At 35.7% G+C, this 19746-nt stretch overlaps 1 protein-coding gene across 1 annotated transcript in view; it reads left to right on the forward strand.

Annotated features, from left to right (window-relative positions):
• cfap46 (cilia and flagella associated protein 46) overlaps positions 1-19746 on the forward strand; it is a 146466-nt gene that overhangs the window by 50611 nt on the left and 76109 nt on the right. The window contains exons 13-21 of the mRNA XM_077247212.1: positions 1983-2103; positions 4831-4951; positions 6132-6247; positions 8502-8593; positions 12499-12614; positions 13742-13954; positions 14161-14395; positions 15829-15972; positions 19544-19654. Of these exons, the coding sequence (XP_077103327.1) occupies positions 1983-2103; positions 4831-4951; positions 6132-6247; positions 8502-8593; positions 12499-12614; positions 13742-13954; positions 14161-14395; positions 15829-15972; positions 19544-19654 (1269 nt within the window). The remainder of the gene's footprint in view (positions 1-1982; positions 2104-4830; positions 4952-6131; positions 6248-8501; positions 8594-12498; positions 12615-13741; positions 13955-14160; positions 14396-15828; positions 15973-19543; positions 19655-19746) is intronic.

Consider the following 19746-nt stretch of genomic DNA (forward strand, 5'->3'; position numbering starts at 1 on the left):
GCCACTGTAGTCACTTGGACTATTTTAACGATGTCTTTAAAACTTTTCGAGGCCGCCAAGTGTCAATCCCTTAGAAGCCTATGGAGGAGTGATACAAAACATCTTGTGATGTGTTTTTCAAAAGAACTATTTTTAGCTTGACAACCGCGTATTAAAAATGCAGCATGAGATGTTGAAAAGATGCGACACAATCTCCTGTCTGATGTACGTAGACTAAAAATACAAAATAACAGAGATGGAACAAACAAATCGCCTGTCTGAACACTGAAAAAAAAATGCTTTTCTTACTTAGTATCTTTGGCTTGTTGCCAGTCCAAATATCAAAAAATTATCTGCCTAATTAGTAAGAAAAAAAATCTTGTTTTCCATTTGAATTAATATTTTTCTTAAGGCCTGTTCACACCAAGAACGATAACGATAAAGATATAGTTCTAAAAATCGTTCTCAATATTAAAGAATAGCAGAGTTCACACCACAGCTATGACAATAACGATATAGAGAGAAGTTAATCGTCGAGGTCCAGAAAAAACCACCACTGTTTGACAAGTTAAGCCCCTTTTTTAAGAAAATGGATTTGGAAAACGTACTCGATTACTAACGTAACCTTGGTTCCCTGAGAGTAGGGAACGAGTATTGCGTTGCTATGGGAAAACTTTTTCTCGAGAATATTGAGGCCATTATTTGTATAGCAGAGCGTCTAGCTCGCTCATTGGCTGCTACTGCACAAACTGGTCTGCTTATATAGGTATAAGCCCCGCCCATTCTGGCGGGTTTCCGATTGGCCATAGGTTTGTGGAGTTGCTGCAGCGCAGCCAATGAGTGAGCTGGACGCTCTGCTCTTTGCTCGCTGTGCAGCTGCACTGCGTTTTAAAATAATGGCTTCAATATTTTCGAGAAAAGGAGTTTTCCCACTGCGTATAGCCACTCAATATGATATGAACGTTCTCGAAAGGGAACATTCGTTCATACCCTCTGAAAAAATTAGAAGTATTACCTCAGGTATCCAGCGCTCGTTTCCACAACATTGTCTTGCTTCCTAAAAAAGACAAATAAACAGTCTTTAGAATAAGTCCTTAGAATAAACAGACTGTTATTGTACCCTTGGTGAGTGGATGCAAATATAGTTATCGTCATAGTTATCTTTATAGTTATCGTTCTTGGTGTGAACGGGCCTTTACCATGTTGGTAGATAATTTTGCTTGTTTTAAGACTTAGTTTTGAATTCTTTTATGAAGGTTTTCTTTTTTATACAGTCCATTTTGTAACATTATAAATGTCTTTACTTTTCATTTGAAGGCGCATTCAATTGAAAAGTAAAGACATTTATAATGTTACAAAATAGACTGTTTTCAACATTGATAATAATCATAAATGTTTCTTGAGCATCAAATCATAATATTAGAATGATTTCTGAAGGATCATGTGACACTGAAGACACTTTACTATTACCATGGAAAAATTGCTATTTATATTCTAATAATATTTAGCAATTTTTACTGTTTTTACTGTATTTTTAAACAAAAATAAATGCAGTCTTGCTGAGCAGAAGAAACTTCTTTTAAAAGCATGATATAATCCCAGTATTTGTATCGTGTGTGTGTGTGTGTGTGTGAGTGTGTGTGTGTGTGTGTGTGTGTGTGTGTGTGTGCGTGTGTGCGTGTGTGTGTGTGTGTGTGTGTGTGTGTGTGTGTGTGTGTGTGTGTGTGTGTGTGTGTGTGTGTGTGTGTGTGATGAAACCTCAGCACTGCTCAGATGGGCGGCTCACAGGTTTAGCATCAGAGCTGTGCTGTATGAACTGTATTGATTATAATAATAATAATAATAATAATAAATTTTATTGGTAATGCGCCTTTCTCAGTCTCAAAGCGCTACAACATGAACAGAACAAAATAATCAAACACGAAAATAAAAAATATATATATAAAAGGATCAAAATACATAAAAATAATACAATTATAAATTATGTAATATTATTTTATCAGGCTACAGAGGGAAGAGGGCGTGAGGTTTTGAGAAAGCGACGTCCCCTGCTGGTCAGTGCTGGAATCGCTCTGGCACCGGAAGCTTTCCGAACCGTTCTCGATGCTGACCGCAAAATCAAAGGTGAGAGTTTTTCATCTCATTTTACTGTTTTGTTAATGTTGTTAATGCTGTTAATCACAGGTCTGGCTTTGAGACATCATGTTGATAGTAGCGTAGAAGTGCCTTTTGATAAATTCCCATGTCAGACTTACATGTGGAATATCAATCCAGCCCTCCTTTAGTCCCATAAGTCTGTGCGTAATCGATGCCTGCCGACAGCCCGAGAAACAGACAGAGACAGCCGACGTGTTCGATCTGTCGCAGATCACCAGCGCTTTCTGGAGACTGAAGTTACTTTATTCTATGTATCACCAATGCTTACAAGTTACATGGTTTTATGAATCACCGATACTTACAAGTTACAAGTTATTTTATTTTATGTATCACCGATACTTACAAGTTACAAGTTACTTTATTTTATGTATCACCGTTACTTACAAGTTATAAGTTACTTTATTTTATGTATCACCGATACTTACAAGTTACTTTATTTTATGTATCACTGATACTCACAAGTTACTTTATTCTATGTATCACCGATACTTAAAAGTTACTTTCTTTTATGTATCACCGATACTTACAAGTTACTTTATTCTATGTATCACCGATACTTACAAGTTACTTTATTTTATGTATCGCCAATACTTACAAGTTACTTTATTCTATGTATCACCGATACTTACAAGTTACTTTATTTTATGTATCACCGATACTTACAAGTTACTTTATTCTATGTATCACCGTTACTTACAAGTTACTTTATTTTATGTATCACCGATACTTACAAGTTACTTTCTTTTATGTATCACCGATACTTACAAGTTACTTTATTCTATGTATCACCGATACTTACAAGTTACTTTATTTTATGTATCACCAATACTTACAACTTACTTTATTTTATGTATCACCAATACTTACAACTTACTTTATTTTATGTATCACAGTTACTTACAAGTTACTTTATTTTATGTATCACCGATACTTACAAGTTACTTTATTCTATGTATCACCGATACTTACAAGTTACTTTATTTTATGTATCACCGATACTTACAAGTTACTTTATTTTATGTATCACCGATACTTACAAGTTACTTTATTTTATGTATCACCGATACTTACAAGTTACTTTATTTTATGTATCACCAATACTTACAACTTACTTTATTCTATGTATCACCGATACTTACAAGTTACTTTATTTTATGTATCACCAATACTTACAAGTTACTTTATTTTATGTATCACCAATACTTACAAGTTACAAGTTACTTTATTTTATGTATCACCGATACTTACAAGTTACAAGTTACTTTATTTTATGTATCACCGATACTTACAAGTTACTTTATTTTATGTATCACCGATACTTACAAGTTACAAGTTACTTTATTTTATGTATCACCGATACTTACAAGTTACTTTATTTGGTGTATCACCGATACTTACAAGTTACTTTATTTTATGTATCACCTATACTTACAAGTTACTTTATTTTATGTATCACCGATACTTACAAGTTACTTTATTTGATGTATCACCGATACTTACAAGTTGCTTTATTTTATGTATCACCTATACTTACAAGTTACTTTATTTTATGTATCACCGATACTTACAAGTTACTTTATTTTATGTATCACCTATACTTACAAGTTACTTTATTTTATGTATCACCGATACTTACAAGTTACTTTATTTTATGTATCACCAATACTTACAACTTACTTTATTCTATGTATCACCGATACTTACAAGTTACTTTATTTTATGTATCACCAATACTTACAAGTTACTTTATTTTATGTATCACCAATACTTACAAGTTACAAGTTACTTTATTTTATGTATCACCGATACTTACAAGTTACAAGTTACTTTATTTTATGTATCACCAATACTTACAAGTTACTTTATTTTATGTATCACCGATACTTACAAGTTACAAGTTACTTTATTTTATGTATCACCGCTACTTACAAGTAACTTTAATTGGTGTATCACCGATACTTACAAGTTACTTTATTTTATGTATCACAGTTACTTACAAGTTACTTTATTTTATGTATCACAGTTACTTACAAGTTACTTTATTTTATGTATCACCAATACTTACAAGTTGGTTTATTTCTTGAGCACATTTAAAAAATGGCCGCAGGCTGACCAAAGTACTGTACAACAATAGTAATAAAAAAATACACAGACAAAAAGAAGAAAAAAACTGTTAAGAGCTAAAATGTAAAAATTAAAAATACATTTTAAAAGCCAAAGCGAAAAGATGAGTTTTAAGACAAGATTTCAACTCCGATAGAGAGGAAGCCATTCTAATAAAATTAGAAAACGTCAGACGTGTGTGTGTGTGTGTGTGTGTCTGTGTGTGTGTGTGTGTGTGTGTGTGTGTGTGTGTGTGTGTGTGTGTGTGTGTGTGTGTGTGTGTGTGTGTGTGTGTGTGTGTGTGTGTGTGTGTGTGTGTGTGTGTCTGCGACTGGCAGCGTTTGTCCTGACAGATCTGCTGACTACATATGTGTGATAAATCATTATATATTTTTATTTATTATGGAGAGGGGTGGTGATGGCGCAGTGGATAAGACACATCGATTTGGTGTGAGAGACCCGGGGTCTGACCCGGGGTCTGTTGTAATGAAGAAGCTCATGATGACTTTACTGTTATTACACCTTGTGTTTGCATGAGTCATTTAAACTGTACTCGAGGTTTTGTTGTGTTTTCTGGTTCTGTTTCTCTAGGTGATGGAGACCAAGATCATGTGACACATCTCGCCGCTAAAGCCCAACATCACATGAACTGTGTGCAGAAGGTCGAAGGTCATTTGGCTGAACTTGACAAGAGCTCAGATGATAAAGAGAGGTGTGTGTGTGTGTGTGTGTGTGTGTGTGTGTGTGTGTGTGTGTGTGTGTGTGTGTGTGTGTGTGTGTGTGTGTGTGTGTGTGCGTGTGTGTGTGTGTTTGAGTGAGTGAGTGAGAGTGTTTTTTATTCCCCATGTTGCTCATTTTCAAGACGTTGGAAAAGTTGTTTTATTAAAAATGTTAAAAATGTTGGAATAGTTATTTACACGGGCTGTCAAAAGTTTGGAATAATTGCTGCATGTATTTGTTATTTCTTCAGTGTCACATGATCCTTCAGAAATCATTCTAATATGATGATTTGATGCTCAAGAAACATTTATGATTAATATATCAGTGTTGAAAACAGTCATATTTTTGTGGAAACTGTGATACATTTTATTTTTCAGGATTCTTTGATGAATTTAAAGATCAAAAGAACAGCAATTATTTGAAATGGAATCTTTTGTAACATTATAAATGTTAATATTAATGCATCCTTTCACAATAAAAATATAAATGTTCTTTTTTTCTCCAAACTTTTGAATGGTAGTGTATCACGGTTTCTCAACAAAAATCTGAAGCAGAACATATTTTCAACAATGATAAAATCATCGAATTTTTGTGATTTCTGAAGGATCATGTGACACTGAAGACTGGCGTAATGATGCTGAAAATCACAGCAATAAATTACACTTTACTATATATTCACATAGAAAACAGATGATTTAATTCTAATAATATCTCACAATTTTTACTATATTTTTGATCTAATAAATGCAGCCTTGGTGAGCAGAAGAGACTTATTTCACAAACATGAAAAATAATCTTCATTATTCCAAACTTTTGACCGGTAGTCTACTCTACACTCATATAATTCTCACAAATGAATGTAGTTGTTATTTTTTACTCACGCCCGAAAGCCTCAGACTCTATGTGTTCATTAAAATAAGGCTGGCTATGAATTCCCTGCATTCCCCCAGAATTCATAATTGTACAGTTCTGTCCTCAAGGCTACATTCAGCACATCATTACAGTGGAAATAAACTTTATTCCTCTGTTTTTCTTCTGCAACGAGGGAACATGCGAATAAAACCAGCAGAGCCAAAGCAGGAATTCATTATTTGGTATGACTGAAGCTCAGACGCCGAGGGAATCATTCTCATGTGTTTTCTGTGGTGTGTGTGTGTCTGTGTGTTTGTCAGGGTGAGATTATGGGCATCTCTGGCCAAGATCGCCCGAAAACAGGAGGTTTTTGATGTGTGTCGAGCGGCCTGTCGCTTCTGTCTGCTGTATGATGATGGACGATGGGAAAACACCAGTAAGTGACCCTCGTGAGAGCCAGGAATAGAGGAATGATGAAGAGCTGCTGTATGTGGAGGAAATAGCACATGTTTCAACAGGGTTCCCACGGGTCCTTACAATCCTTGAACATTTGTCAATCTGAAAAAAAGATATATACACTGCAAAAAATGCTTTTCTTACTTAGTATTTTTGTTTTGTTTCCAGTCCAAATATCAAGAATTAAATCAAGATGCATTTACTAGATAAGTGAAATGACATAAGATTTTATGTCTTGGTTTCCGTGGGAATTAATCTTAATTAAGTGAGTTGGTGCTTAAAAAAAAGCAAAATTATCTGCCAATGGGGTGAGAAAAATAATCTTCATTCAAACAGAAACAGGATTATTTTTCTCACCCCATTGGGAGATCATTTGGCTTTTGTTTAATTTCTCACTTAATTTTGATTTATTTCCCCAGAAAGCATATATACTTATGGCATTTTACTACTTTAGTAAATGCATCTTGATTTAAGAATTTTTGGGATATTTGGACTGGAAACAAGACAAAAATACTTAGTAAGAAAAGCATTTTTTTGCAGTGAAGGCCCTGGTTAGTTTTTGAAAATAAACATACATAGATACAGCTTGAATTTATTTTGTGCAATAAGTTTTCTGTAAAAAATTCCATATTATTTCCTCCGATCTGCTAATGTGTTATTTCAACAACACTTCGTGGCCTATGCACACTAGCTTGCTTGATTTACGTTAGTTATGCGCATTTACATGTTACGTTAAGTGTTTCCCGCGTGAGGTACTGTGTGTTGTTCGCTGCCACAATGTTCACGTACGCAAAACCGTAATGATGTATCTTACAAGGTAACACGATTGCTCTCACTTGAAATGTGTGCCCAAATTAAGTCTTTGAATTTGAGGGTATTGGACCTGGAAAATCCTTGAAAGGTCCTTGAATTTGAAGTTAACCGAGGTGTGGGAACCCTGTTTCAAAATACGTTTACAAGAGATGTGTGTAATATTACAATAACTTCTGGATTCCAAGTGTAATGTTCAGGTGTAATGAAGACTGAAACTCTGTTTGAGTGTCTCGAGTTCGACAAGATCGTTATCTGTGCAATTCTGTTTGATGATTTTAGGATCTTAGAAATGACACACAATTCACCTTTAAACGATATTTGGAATAAGCAATTATTTATTGAAAGCTTTTATTTTGGTGCAAACTTGTTTATACTTTGATGGTCTACATTTTCTCCTAGATATCAAGTGTTTTTATGATTTTACTTTATGCTCACTTATGTTTGCTGTTTTTATTGACTACCTTTAAAGATTTTTTTAGGCTTTCATTTCAAGCTAAAGTCTTAAAAATGCCTTGATTCTGATTCTGACTGATTCGATCCATCTGTCGACTATCATTAATGTTTCACGAGTCTTCTGAGAGCCATTGCATCATCGTGCCGAAGTGACCAATTAGTTAATCCCATCCTCAGGGTTTCACTGATTCTGATGAGTAGAAAGATATACAGTGTTATTTATTCACACAAATTACTCAAGTGGAATTCAGAAATGAATGACGGTAATTATGAGACAAGACATGCATTGGAATCACCAGTGGGAAGATCTGGATGTTTCAATTAAGGAATCATGAAATTATCAAACTGGTATTGATCACAATCTGGCGTGACTATAATTCAGTTTATACGCATTTTTGTGTACCGTTGATAAAGAATAGGGGGAATGATATTACTAATTTAGCCTGTTTATGAGACAAAAGGCTTGTGTGACACATTGTAAAAAATGTCTGCAATTAGTTATAACAACTTAAAATTTGTTGGGATAACTTAAATATCCAACTTAACTAAACTAAAGTTAATATTTAACTTTAAATTTATATATTGTTAACATTAGATAATGTATTAGATTAACTATGAGCTATATATATATACTTTTCTTTAAAAACATTTATTAATCTTAATGTTAGTTAAAAAATGTCATGTTAGTTCACCGTTGTTTGACTAACATTAACAAATACAACTTTTGATTTATTAAACGGTAATAAATATATTTAATATTTAACTTTAAGTTAACTGAACTTAATATTTTAAGTCGAGCACAAACACATACTTTTTTAACTTTAAACAACACATTATTTCTTATTCTAATGTTGAATTTTAAGTTGTGATGAATAATCACAGTAATAATTTTTACATTGCACCCACATGTCCAAGATGATCAGGGTTGTTCTGAATCTGATGATGGATTCCCGCACGTGTGATTGCAGGAAAACTGAAGAACAGAGCGAGTCCCGAGCGAAGGAACCGGACTGATCCGCTTCTGCGTCTGTTAGCTGAGGTCCACTTCATCAACGCTGAGGTAAACTCTGCTTTCTTACCAAACGCTTCCCTGGTGATGATGAGTACGCCCTGATTCTCAACCAGTCAAGCCCAACAGACAGTTTGATTGGTCAGTTCCAATCCTAATATCACGCAGTCACTAGTCAAGAAAAGTTCGCGAAAAAACGCGAATGGATCCGATCATGACTAACAGTTAGAATGTGCTACTAATGGTATACTACGTTTAAAGGTGCCTTGTGTCATGTCCGCCAAAAAATCAATTCATACTCCACATTCCATACCAGATGGGGGCAGTATACCTCCAGAAAGTGAGTTGGTCTACTCTAGAGTAACAAACGAGAAACGGCATAGTCTCTATGCTCCGCCCCTACCTTCACAACGACCCTAGAGCCATAGCCGAAGCCGAGCCAACTCCTAATAGAGGACGTTTGGACTCCAGAGGAACGTTGGTTGATGTCAAGTGATTTTTAAATATGACATCTTCAAGCTACTCCCCTTCACCTTTACCAGTGAATATGTTCATATTCGTTTTGTTCATATTACATTTTTATTGTTAGTTTGAATTCCATTAATTTGACAGACAGCATTCACTGATGTTGACCAAGCTAGCGCCATCCAGAGCAGCCAACTCTCACGAATTCACCGTGAGACACACACAATTGACACTTTTCACACGCTCTCAGTCACGCCACACATCAATTTTGTCACGCACAGAAAAATCGCAAAGCAAAGAGGACACGGAGACCGACAGACTAGACAGAGCAGGTTAGTTATGATATAAAAAAATCTCAGCTCTCAGATTCTGTCAATTTTATTACGCGATTCAAACAATAAATACCGTTTTGGCACTAGTAAATGTTACACGACAGATCCCTAGCGCACGTGAACCGATCATCTCTACTAGCTAAAAAAACTAGTAAAAAAACACGAACACTGTTGAAAGATACAGTAGGCTACAGCTTACCAAAATGTATTCCTCATACATGATATCGACCAATCATTTTTTTTAATCAGCGTGCAGAGGTCAATAACATAGCTGGAGAACAAATATGTCAGATTTACCTCAGGAAACCAATTTAATAAACATTGTGGCGAGGGACGGCCGAGGGCCGAGGGCGCGTTGTGGGAACGCGTTGTGTTTTTTTTTTCTCCCCTCTCTCGATCTGTCGCTCCTCATGCTTCCGTCTCCGTTTCCCTCGGCTTGTCGGTCCATACCCCCCAGGGATCGCCGCCGCCGGGGGGGAGTAGGCACAGGCTCGTGGGTGCCCCCCGGCCTGTGAGGGGCGATGGGGGTATGTGCCGAGGGACGTGAGAGAACGGCGCGAGGCCGGTGGTGCGATTGCTAATGAGCAACACCTGTTTAGCACACCGGTCTCGCATCTCTCACGGAGGAGCGGAAGCATAAAGGGGGAGCGACGACATTAATGATCGAGAGAGGAACAGGCCTGATTTTAGTTGTTCTGGTTTTTGTATTTGTGTTTTATTTTAGCCAGCAGTCGTCCGCGAGGGGCTGCTGGCCGTTATGTTTTATTTTGGGTAAGCCAGCAGTCGTCCGCGAGGGGCTGCTGGCGGTATTTTAGTTTGTTTATTTTATTTGAAATAAAGTATATATTGATTGTTCGCCGGTTCCCGCCTCCTTCTTCCCTGAACATTGCTACAAACATCATATAATTAGCTAATGTTACATTTTATCATCAGTTTGGTAGAGACGGGCTGTGGTAGATAACATGTGAAAACCGGACCGGATCTGTGGGTAGAGCTAACTATCAAACACATCAGGTGCAAGTACGCCCACAAGCCGTGCGAGTTATTCGTGTATTGCAGTTTGGCTGGTGTTGAAAAAAATGTCTTAATGCCTTAAAATATCTTGAATGTAACTCGACACCCTTGCCTCATTTAGTATGCGCGGTTCTATGAATATGCAAATGAGCCCCGCCTCCACTACCAAACTCACTCAGAGATCCACTCGTTGACGATCACACGTTGATCTGATTGGTTACAAGGTAGTTTGTGACGTCAGAAACACCAGCGATTTCAAAGCGTGTTTTTGAGACTCTTTGGTTCACTGCAGTTTAAAGGAGAAAATACTCAGCAATGCTGTCGACTTATGAATTTACACTTGGTTTGTGTTAAAGCGTATTAAAAAAACAACATAGAAATATAAACAACATTAAAAACTTGATTTTCACCACAGGTGGACTTTAAATGTGTATTTTGGATTTTGGTTCCACTAGTCTGAAAGCAGACAAATTTTGAAAGGAAAAATAGACAAAATCACATTGACCAGTGCATAAAAAAGCAGTGTTTTCCCCTAAAGTGTCTGAAACAGCCTCTATTGGCAGGAACTAATCAGATTCTCAATGTTTCTGAGCACCTGCAGGTGATGCAATGATGGGACGTCAGAGAAGCACTAAAACACTGGGTTTTTAACTGAAATGCTCATCATTTATTCTCCCTCATCCCCTCGTTTCAGAACAATTGACTTTCTTTCTTATGTGGAACACAAAAGAAGAATTTGTGAATGGTTTTTGGGTATATGTCGTGTGAAAATAAGATGGAAATGAATAAATTCTCCTCGTTACACAGCATATGGGTTTGTAAGTCAGTAAATTATGTAATTGTAATTTTGGCTGAAATACTATTTATGAAATGAAACGTCTCACTCAATCATGTGAGTTTTTTTAATGACTTTATTAGACCTCCAGGATGCTCTGTGTAATTATGTCTTCAGAGACGAGATTTTGGCACAATGAATTGGAGAAGCGATGACCTTGACAAAAGCAGAGCAGCTTCTCTTTGAAAAGCACATCACTTTCTTCTCAGCGAATATGTTCCCTCTGTTTTTGAAGGGGTTGAATTTTCAAAAGGCGCCCTTTTAATTTGATGAGCGTTTCCATCCGGGGGAAGTGAAGGGATGTGAGATCCTCATGGACATGCGAGGCTTTGATCCTCAGTCGTCCTGTGTTAACCGTTCAATCCCATCAGCCCCGGATGCTCACGCGACACTGGAGAGGAATTACACACCATTAGAGTCTCTGCTACAAAACATCTTATGCAATGATTATTGAACCCTGTGAAAGCCTATGAAATAATAGTCGTAAAAATCTATTTTTTTTCCTAAATGGAACATTTTATTGACAAAGTGCTTTTTTAACAAATTTAAAAAGTTGTGTATTTTCTATCATATTTGATACATCAGGCTTTTATTGCTCATGATATAGTGAGAATATATTCAGAGAGTCAAACTGAGCAAAAATATGCTGATATTCATATGGACAAAACATTATGAAATTCTGATGCTTGTAATGTAAATTAATGAGATCCTTATAACAGCATTGCAGATACTTGCATAAAATGCATATAAATATTAATATCTGCCAATAGTATGATATTTAAATCCTTAGTTTTATGATCTGTAGTTTTAAAACATATAATGCAATGCAAAAAAATGATGATTGAGAGATGAACAAATAAACCTTCCTCAAAAGCCTGATGATCATATTTGATACTCATGATTTTTATAATAAATGATGTCTGGATAATAAAGTAAATGTGCTTCAGTCCAGCTGAAATATTACTAACAATATCAAAGTTATATTTACGTTTACTTGAGTCAGATTTGACACAGAAAGACTTGTGAAGCTCGAGCTGAAGGAGGATGTTTGTATAGTTATACTGAAAGACTTTTAATTTATAAAACAATCAGACACAGAAGGACTCGTGTGTGTTTTTCAGCAAATGTTTGATCATTTTAGAGGCCATAGACATATGCGTATCAAATAGGGTTAATTAAATACACCAGAAATATTTGTTGTAATAAATGCGTAGTTATACTGATTCATAGGTGCAAAACACAAAATGTATGAAGCAAGCAAGTTCTCATTAAAATTGGCATCCTATAAAGCACAGTATTGTGTTGTCTAGGTAACCGTCCTAAAACTGCGCTCTGAGGGGGTGGAGCTAAACGGCTCTGCTGTGACACCTGATGAGAGAAGGACACGCCCATCAGAGGAGGACGACGCCCACTGGACCCTGTACAGGTGAACAAGAACACTCTTATGGATATGAATAACCCTGACTCGTTTACACGCGTGTCTCTGTGTAACATACTCTCATCGCAGAAGCTGATTTGGTGTTAAGCGTGTTATATGCAGCTGATGTGGACCTGAACAGACAAGATAATCACAGAGACGCTCTATTCCACATCCCAGCATGCATTAAATGACTTTCACAGATTATAGACCCCATAAAACAATAAGCTTGACAGGCGTGTGAATCACAGATAAACAAAGCTTTTCTTCACCAGTACATATTCACTGATCACATTTTCAGCAGTTTGTATCGGCCGTCCATGAGATTAGATGACGTTAGATTCAGCTTTATTGTGTAATTCAGTTAGCAACTAACCAGAAGCTGCAGCATTGAATTTAAATACATTTATAGTGTGTAACTTGCCATATGATCATTGTGATGACATAAAGGCATCATAAAAGTGCAGAATACAAGTAAAATCGAAATCTAAAATCTTAAATATCAGTGTTATATTAGTAATTCTGTATCATTAAATAGTGAGTTAATTAAGAATAGTTGAATGGTTAAACATTGCTTCGGATCAGTTGACTTTTTGCAACAGTAACCTATATTTAATTAACTTTTTTATATTTGTATTTATTTAGAAAAGGGACAGTGTACATTAATCAATTCATGAATGTAAATGTAGAACTAGAACTTGTAAACAACTCTGTAAAATACAATTAAACATATTATACAAAAAGACGATATATTTGCACACAATAAACAAATAAAAATAAATATATTGTTAGAAGTTAAATAATACTAATTATAATGAAATTATTAATAGTAATAATAAAGTAAGCAGCATTAATGTTCACATTATTTACTGACCTAAACAAATTTGTATCAATGAAGCTTTTTTTTAAAATGAAACTAAAATTTGATATAAACTATGAAGTTGTCGGTAGGTGTGTCAGTATAATGTAAATCAATAAAAATTAATTATTTCAGAACAAAAGTGCAATATACTAATAATAGTATAATAGTAATAAGATAAATTCTCATTTTCATTTAGAACTGCTGCAACATAACTGTGGTATTTGATTACAGAAGCATAATTGGTTGTCGCTGCCTTTTTTGTGTCTTTCCTCAGTGATTGGATCAAGGGTTTATCAGCGTACGCCACGGGCCACTTCCTGCGAGGGGCGGAGCTGGGGGCGGAGCTTAGCGAGGCGTGGCTAGTGGCTAATGCAGCTGTGTATCTGTGGAACTACAACATCTGGCTTCTGGCCACTAGAGGGCATCGGCTTCTCCTGCCCACATTCAGCCGTCTCATACAACTACTCAGACAGACAGGGCATGCTGGGTAAGATATGGGCTTGTGTTATGTTATCAGTGATTTATGTAATTATTTTATCATTTTATTTTATAATTGTATTCAATTATTGTATAATTACATAATTATATATGTGTATATATATTATTCTATAATTATACTATTTTATTTTGTAATTTTATTTAATTGTTATATAATGACATTTCTATCTTGATCATGTGTGTGCTTTATTTCAGGGAGGTTGTTCTCATGGTCATGCTCTGTGACGCTGTGGCTCAGGGACTCATCGAGCCGTGGTGTGTGACGCCTGTACGTGTCGATCAGGAAACGCAGGACACAGAGAAGGCAGACGTTCAGCCGACAGCCGAAAAGACCAAGAAAGTGCGAGGAAAGAGCGTGGAGAAATCAGGCCCGACCCATGGCCCGGTGCTGGACGCTGCCGCCATACAGGAGGTTAAGAAAGCTTTGGAAGTGAGCAACTGTTTTAGTCCCATCGAGCCTGTAAACACTCTGGAAACTGCCCCTGTGCAAAGCATTGTGGGTAATCTCAGACCATAAATAGACTCTCTGAAGGCAACCCCTGAATTTAAAACAAGCTAAGCACCCATTGTGAATTAAATTAGAGTTAAAACTAGCTTTCATTTCTTTATGACTGACAAAATGTGTAATACAAATGAATGGAAATTTTATATGCAATTCAAATATATAAATTTTGATATATGCATTATATCAAGATTATAAACTGTTATAAAGTCAGAATTGCGAGATATAAACATGCAGTTCTGAGAAAAAAAGTCAGAATTTTAAATTTTTAGTTTATTTCTCGCAATTGAATGTTTATATCTCACAATTCTGACTTTATAACACACAATTGCGACTTTATATCATGCAATTATGACTTTATAACATATAACATGCCCCCGTGCAAAGCATTGTGGGTAATCTCAGACCATAATTAGACTCCCTGAAGGCAGCCCCTGAATTTAAAACAAGCTAAGCACCCATTGTGAATTAAATTAGAGTTAAAACTAGCTTTCATTTCTTTATGACTGACAAAATGTGTATTCCAAATGAGTGGAATTTTTATATGCAATTCAAATCTTGATATAAATGAGAAGCATGAGTATTTTCCTGATCCAAGTGAACACTTTTAATAAAAAGAGGCCCATAAAAATCTTTCAGAAATAGATTTGCAGTGTGATTGAGCCAGTAAATACACAGTTAAACACCTCATGCGATCTGCGGCTTCTCTTCTTTACGCTCCCTCTAATTAAATTTCCCTGTGCTGTCTTTTGTGCAGATTTACTGGCCTTTCTCTGCTCCACATGAAAGCCTTTTTAATATAGGGAAATTATTCACTAACTACTTTTCCTAACACTGCTCTTTTCACACTTGACATGAGAAGCTAATCTCGCTTGCGTTTTTATCTATATCAAACACGCGTCACACAGCACGTCGGCTCGAGGAAACTTGAGACGTGAAGTGTAAGAGCAGAAAGTTTGTGAAGGTTCCCAGCAAGCAGTTTTGCGTTTAAAAGACGTATAATAGCCGTCCAAACACAACAAGGCAACATTTGGGCTGTCAGTGAAAATGTAATAGACGTCTAAACCATCGCCCAAATAGACTCGTTATCAATTGGATAACAAAGTAATGAAATGAGTGAAGAAATGGAACCAAACACCTTGTAATCACTGTTAACTTTGCTTACATGATGGAATATCATACATCTCGCAAGTTGTTTTGGCAAAAATGACGTAACCAAATTCACATTTATTTTGGCTAGAAGTGTGACTCATAGCCTGACCCTATCGGGTCTATCGGTGGAATGACAGATATTCCTTGCTGGGTTTGGACATCTGTGTTCTGCTGATACCTGACTGTGTGTGTCTGTGTGTGTTGTGTAGGTGTGTGAGTTTGCGCTTAAGCTGTCCAATGGGAACGCTGAGCCGGTGCCGGTCCTGGTGAGGAAGCAGATCTTGAGCTCGTGGGTCTCGGTTAAACAGCTTCTTCATCAGCAGATCGGACCCAAGCTGGACATCAACGATGAGGTGACGTCACAGAACAACACAAACACCGGCCCAAACTGAGCAAAGATGTTCATATTTGTGTCCATATAAACATCTGTGGTCTCATTTATAAAACTGTGCTTAGGATCATTACTAAAAGTGTATGTGGTGGTGATGATGGCGCAGTGGATAAGACACATGACTTTGGTGTGAGAGACCCGGGTTCGAATCCACTGTGAGACACCAATGTGTCCCTGAGCAAGACACTTAACCCCTAGTTGCTCCAGAGGCGTGCAACCTCTGACATATATAGCAATTGTAAGTCGCTTTGGATAAAAGTGACTTTATATCACACAATTCTGACTTTATATCACGCAATCCTGATTTTATATCTCGCAATTCTGACTTTATATCATTCAATTCTGACTTTATATCACACAATTCTGACTTTATATCACGCAATCCTGACTTTATATCTCGCAATTCTGACTTTATATCACACAATTTTGACTTTATATCTCGCAATTCTGGCTTTATATCACGCAATTCTGACTTTATATCTCACAATTCTGACTTTATAACTCGCAATTCTGACTTTATATCACACAATTCTGACTTTATATCACACAATTCTGACTTTATATCACACAATTCTGACTTTATATCACGCTATTCTGACTTTATATCTCACAATTCTGACTTTATATCACGCAATTCTGACTTTATATCACGCAATTCTGACTTTATATCTCACAATTCTGACTTTATATCTCGCAATTCTGACTATATATCACTCAATTCTGACTTTATATCTCGCAATTCTGACTTTATATCATTCAATTCTGACTTTATATCACACAATTCTGACTTTATATCACGCAATTCTGACTTTATATCACACAATTCTGACTTTATATCTCGCAATTCTGACTTTATATCACACAATTCTGACTTTATATCACGCAATTCTGACTTTATATCTCGCAATTCTGACTTTATATCACGCAATTCTGACTTTATATCACGCAATCCTGATTTTATATCTCGCAATTCTGACTTTATATCACGCAATTCTGACTTTATATCACACAATTCTGACTTTATATCACGCAATCCTGACTTTATATCTCGCAATTCTGACTTTATATCACACAATTTTGACTTTATATCACGCAATTCTGACTTTATATCACGCAATTCTGACTTTATATCACACAATTCTGACTTTATATCACGCAATTCTGACTTTATATCACGCAATTCTGACTATATATCACACAATTCTGACTTTATATCACGCAATTCTGACTTTATATCTCACAATTCTGGCTTTATATCACGCAATTCTGACTTTATATCTCACAATTCTGACTTTATAACTCGCAGTTCTGACTTTATATCACACAATTCTGACTTTATATCACACAATTCTGACTTTATATCACGCTATTCTGACTTTATATCTCACAATTCTGACTTTATATCACGCAATTCTGACTTTATATCACGCAATTCTGACTTTATATCTCACAATTCTGACTTTATATCACGCAATTCTGACTTTATATCACGCAATTCTGACTATATATCACGCAATTCTGACTTTATATCTCGCAATTCTGACTTTATATCATTCAATTCTGACTTTATATCACACAATTCTGACTTTATATCACGAAATTCTGACTTTATATCACACAATTCTGACTTTTTATCTCGCAATTCTGACTTTATATCACGCAATTTTGACTTTATATCACACAATTCTGACTTTATATCACGCAATTCTGACTTTATATCACGCAATTTTGACTTTATATCTCGCAATTTTGACTTTATATCACACAATTCTGACTTTATATCACGCAATTTTGACTTTATATCACACAATTCTGACTTTATATCACGCAATTCTGACTTTATATCACACAATTTTGACTTTATATCACACAATTCTGACTTTATATCACACAATTCTGACTTTATATCACGCAATTCTGACTTTACATCACGCAATTTTGACTTTATATCACACAATTCTGACTTTATATCACGCAATTCTGACTTTATATCACACAATTCTGACTTTATATCACGCAATTCTGACTTTATATCACGCAATTCTGACTTTATATCACGCAATTCTGACTTTATATCACGCAATCCTGATTTTATATCTCGCAATTCTGACTTTATATCATTCAATTCTGACTTTATATCACACAATTCTGACTTTATATCACGCAATCCTGACTTTATATCTCGCAATTCTGACTTTATATCACACAATTTTGACTTTATATCTCGCAATTCTGACTTTATATCTTGCAATTCTGACTTTATATCACGCAATTCTGACTTTATATCACGTAGTTCTGACTTTATATCACGCAATCCTGACTTTATATCATTCAATTCTGACTTTATATCACACAATTCTGACTTTATATCACGCAATTCTGACTTTATATCACACAATTCTGACTTTATATCTCGCAATTCTGACTTTATATCACGCAATTTTGACTTTATATCACACAATTCTGACTTTATATCTCGCAATTCTGACCTTATATCACGCAATTCTGACTTTATATCACGCAATCCTGATTTTATATCTCGCAATTCTGACTTTATATCATTCAATTCTGACTTCATATCACACAATTCTGACTTTATATCACGCAATCCTGACTTTATATCTCGCAATTCTGACTTTATATCACACAATTCTGACTTTATATCACGCAATTCTGACTTTATAACTCGCAATTCTGACTTTATATCACGCAATTTTGACTTTATATCTCGCAATTCTGACTTTATATCTTGCAATTCTGACTTTATATCACGCAATTCTGACTTTATATCACGCAATTCTGACTTTATATCACGCAATCCTGACTTTATATCACGCAATTCTGACTTTATATCACGCAATTCTGACTTTATATCACGCAGTTCTGACTTTATATCATTCAATTCTGACTTTATATCTTGCAATTCTGACTTTATATCACGCAATTTTGACTTTATATCACACAATTCTGACTTTATATCACGCAATTTTGACTTTATATCTCGCAATTCTGACTTTATATCACGCAATTCTGACTTTATATCACGCAGTTCTGACTTTATATCACGCAGTTCTGACTTTATATCATTCAATTCTGACTTTATATCACGCAATTCTGACTTTATATCATTCAATTCTGACTTTATATCACGCAATTCTGACTTTATATCACGCAATTCTGACTTTATATCATTCAATTCTGACTGTATTTCACGCAATTCTGACATTATATCATGCAATCCTGACATTATATCACGCAACTTTATATCACACAATTCTGGCTTTATATCACGCAATTCTGAATAAAAAGTCTTGCATTATGCAAAAACGTCAGAGTCTGCTAAATATGCAATAATATGATAATAACGCAGCAGCTTGTCCCAAAGCCTGCACTCTTCTTCTTCACAAACAGAGCACACACTTTTAGGGAATATAATCATGTAATCATCTAGAGGCCTTGCATCAAATATGACATGGCTTTATAGGTTTAATATCTCATCTCAAGCTCACAGCTGCTTGATTGTGTGTGTGTAGAGTAAGAACGAGGCAGTGACGGCCGTGTCCCGTGTGCTGGTGGCGATCGAGATGCTTCAGTGTAACAGGAACACCAGACGGATGGAGTTCACCGTTCCCAGCCTGTCTGTGGTGAGAATATCATCATCACAACCTCTTCAAATAGAGTTTGATAAATCTGTAGTGACTCAACCATTAGGTAACACTTTATAACACTGTTCCTT

This window comes from Siphateles boraxobius, unplaced genomic scaffold (assembly GCF_051911475.1).
Source record: "Siphateles boraxobius isolate OS27281-9 unplaced genomic scaffold, OSU_SipBor_1 108, whole genome shotgun sequence".
NCBI classification, from domain to species: domain Eukaryota; kingdom Metazoa; phylum Chordata; class Actinopteri; order Cypriniformes; family Leuciscidae; genus Siphateles; species Siphateles boraxobius.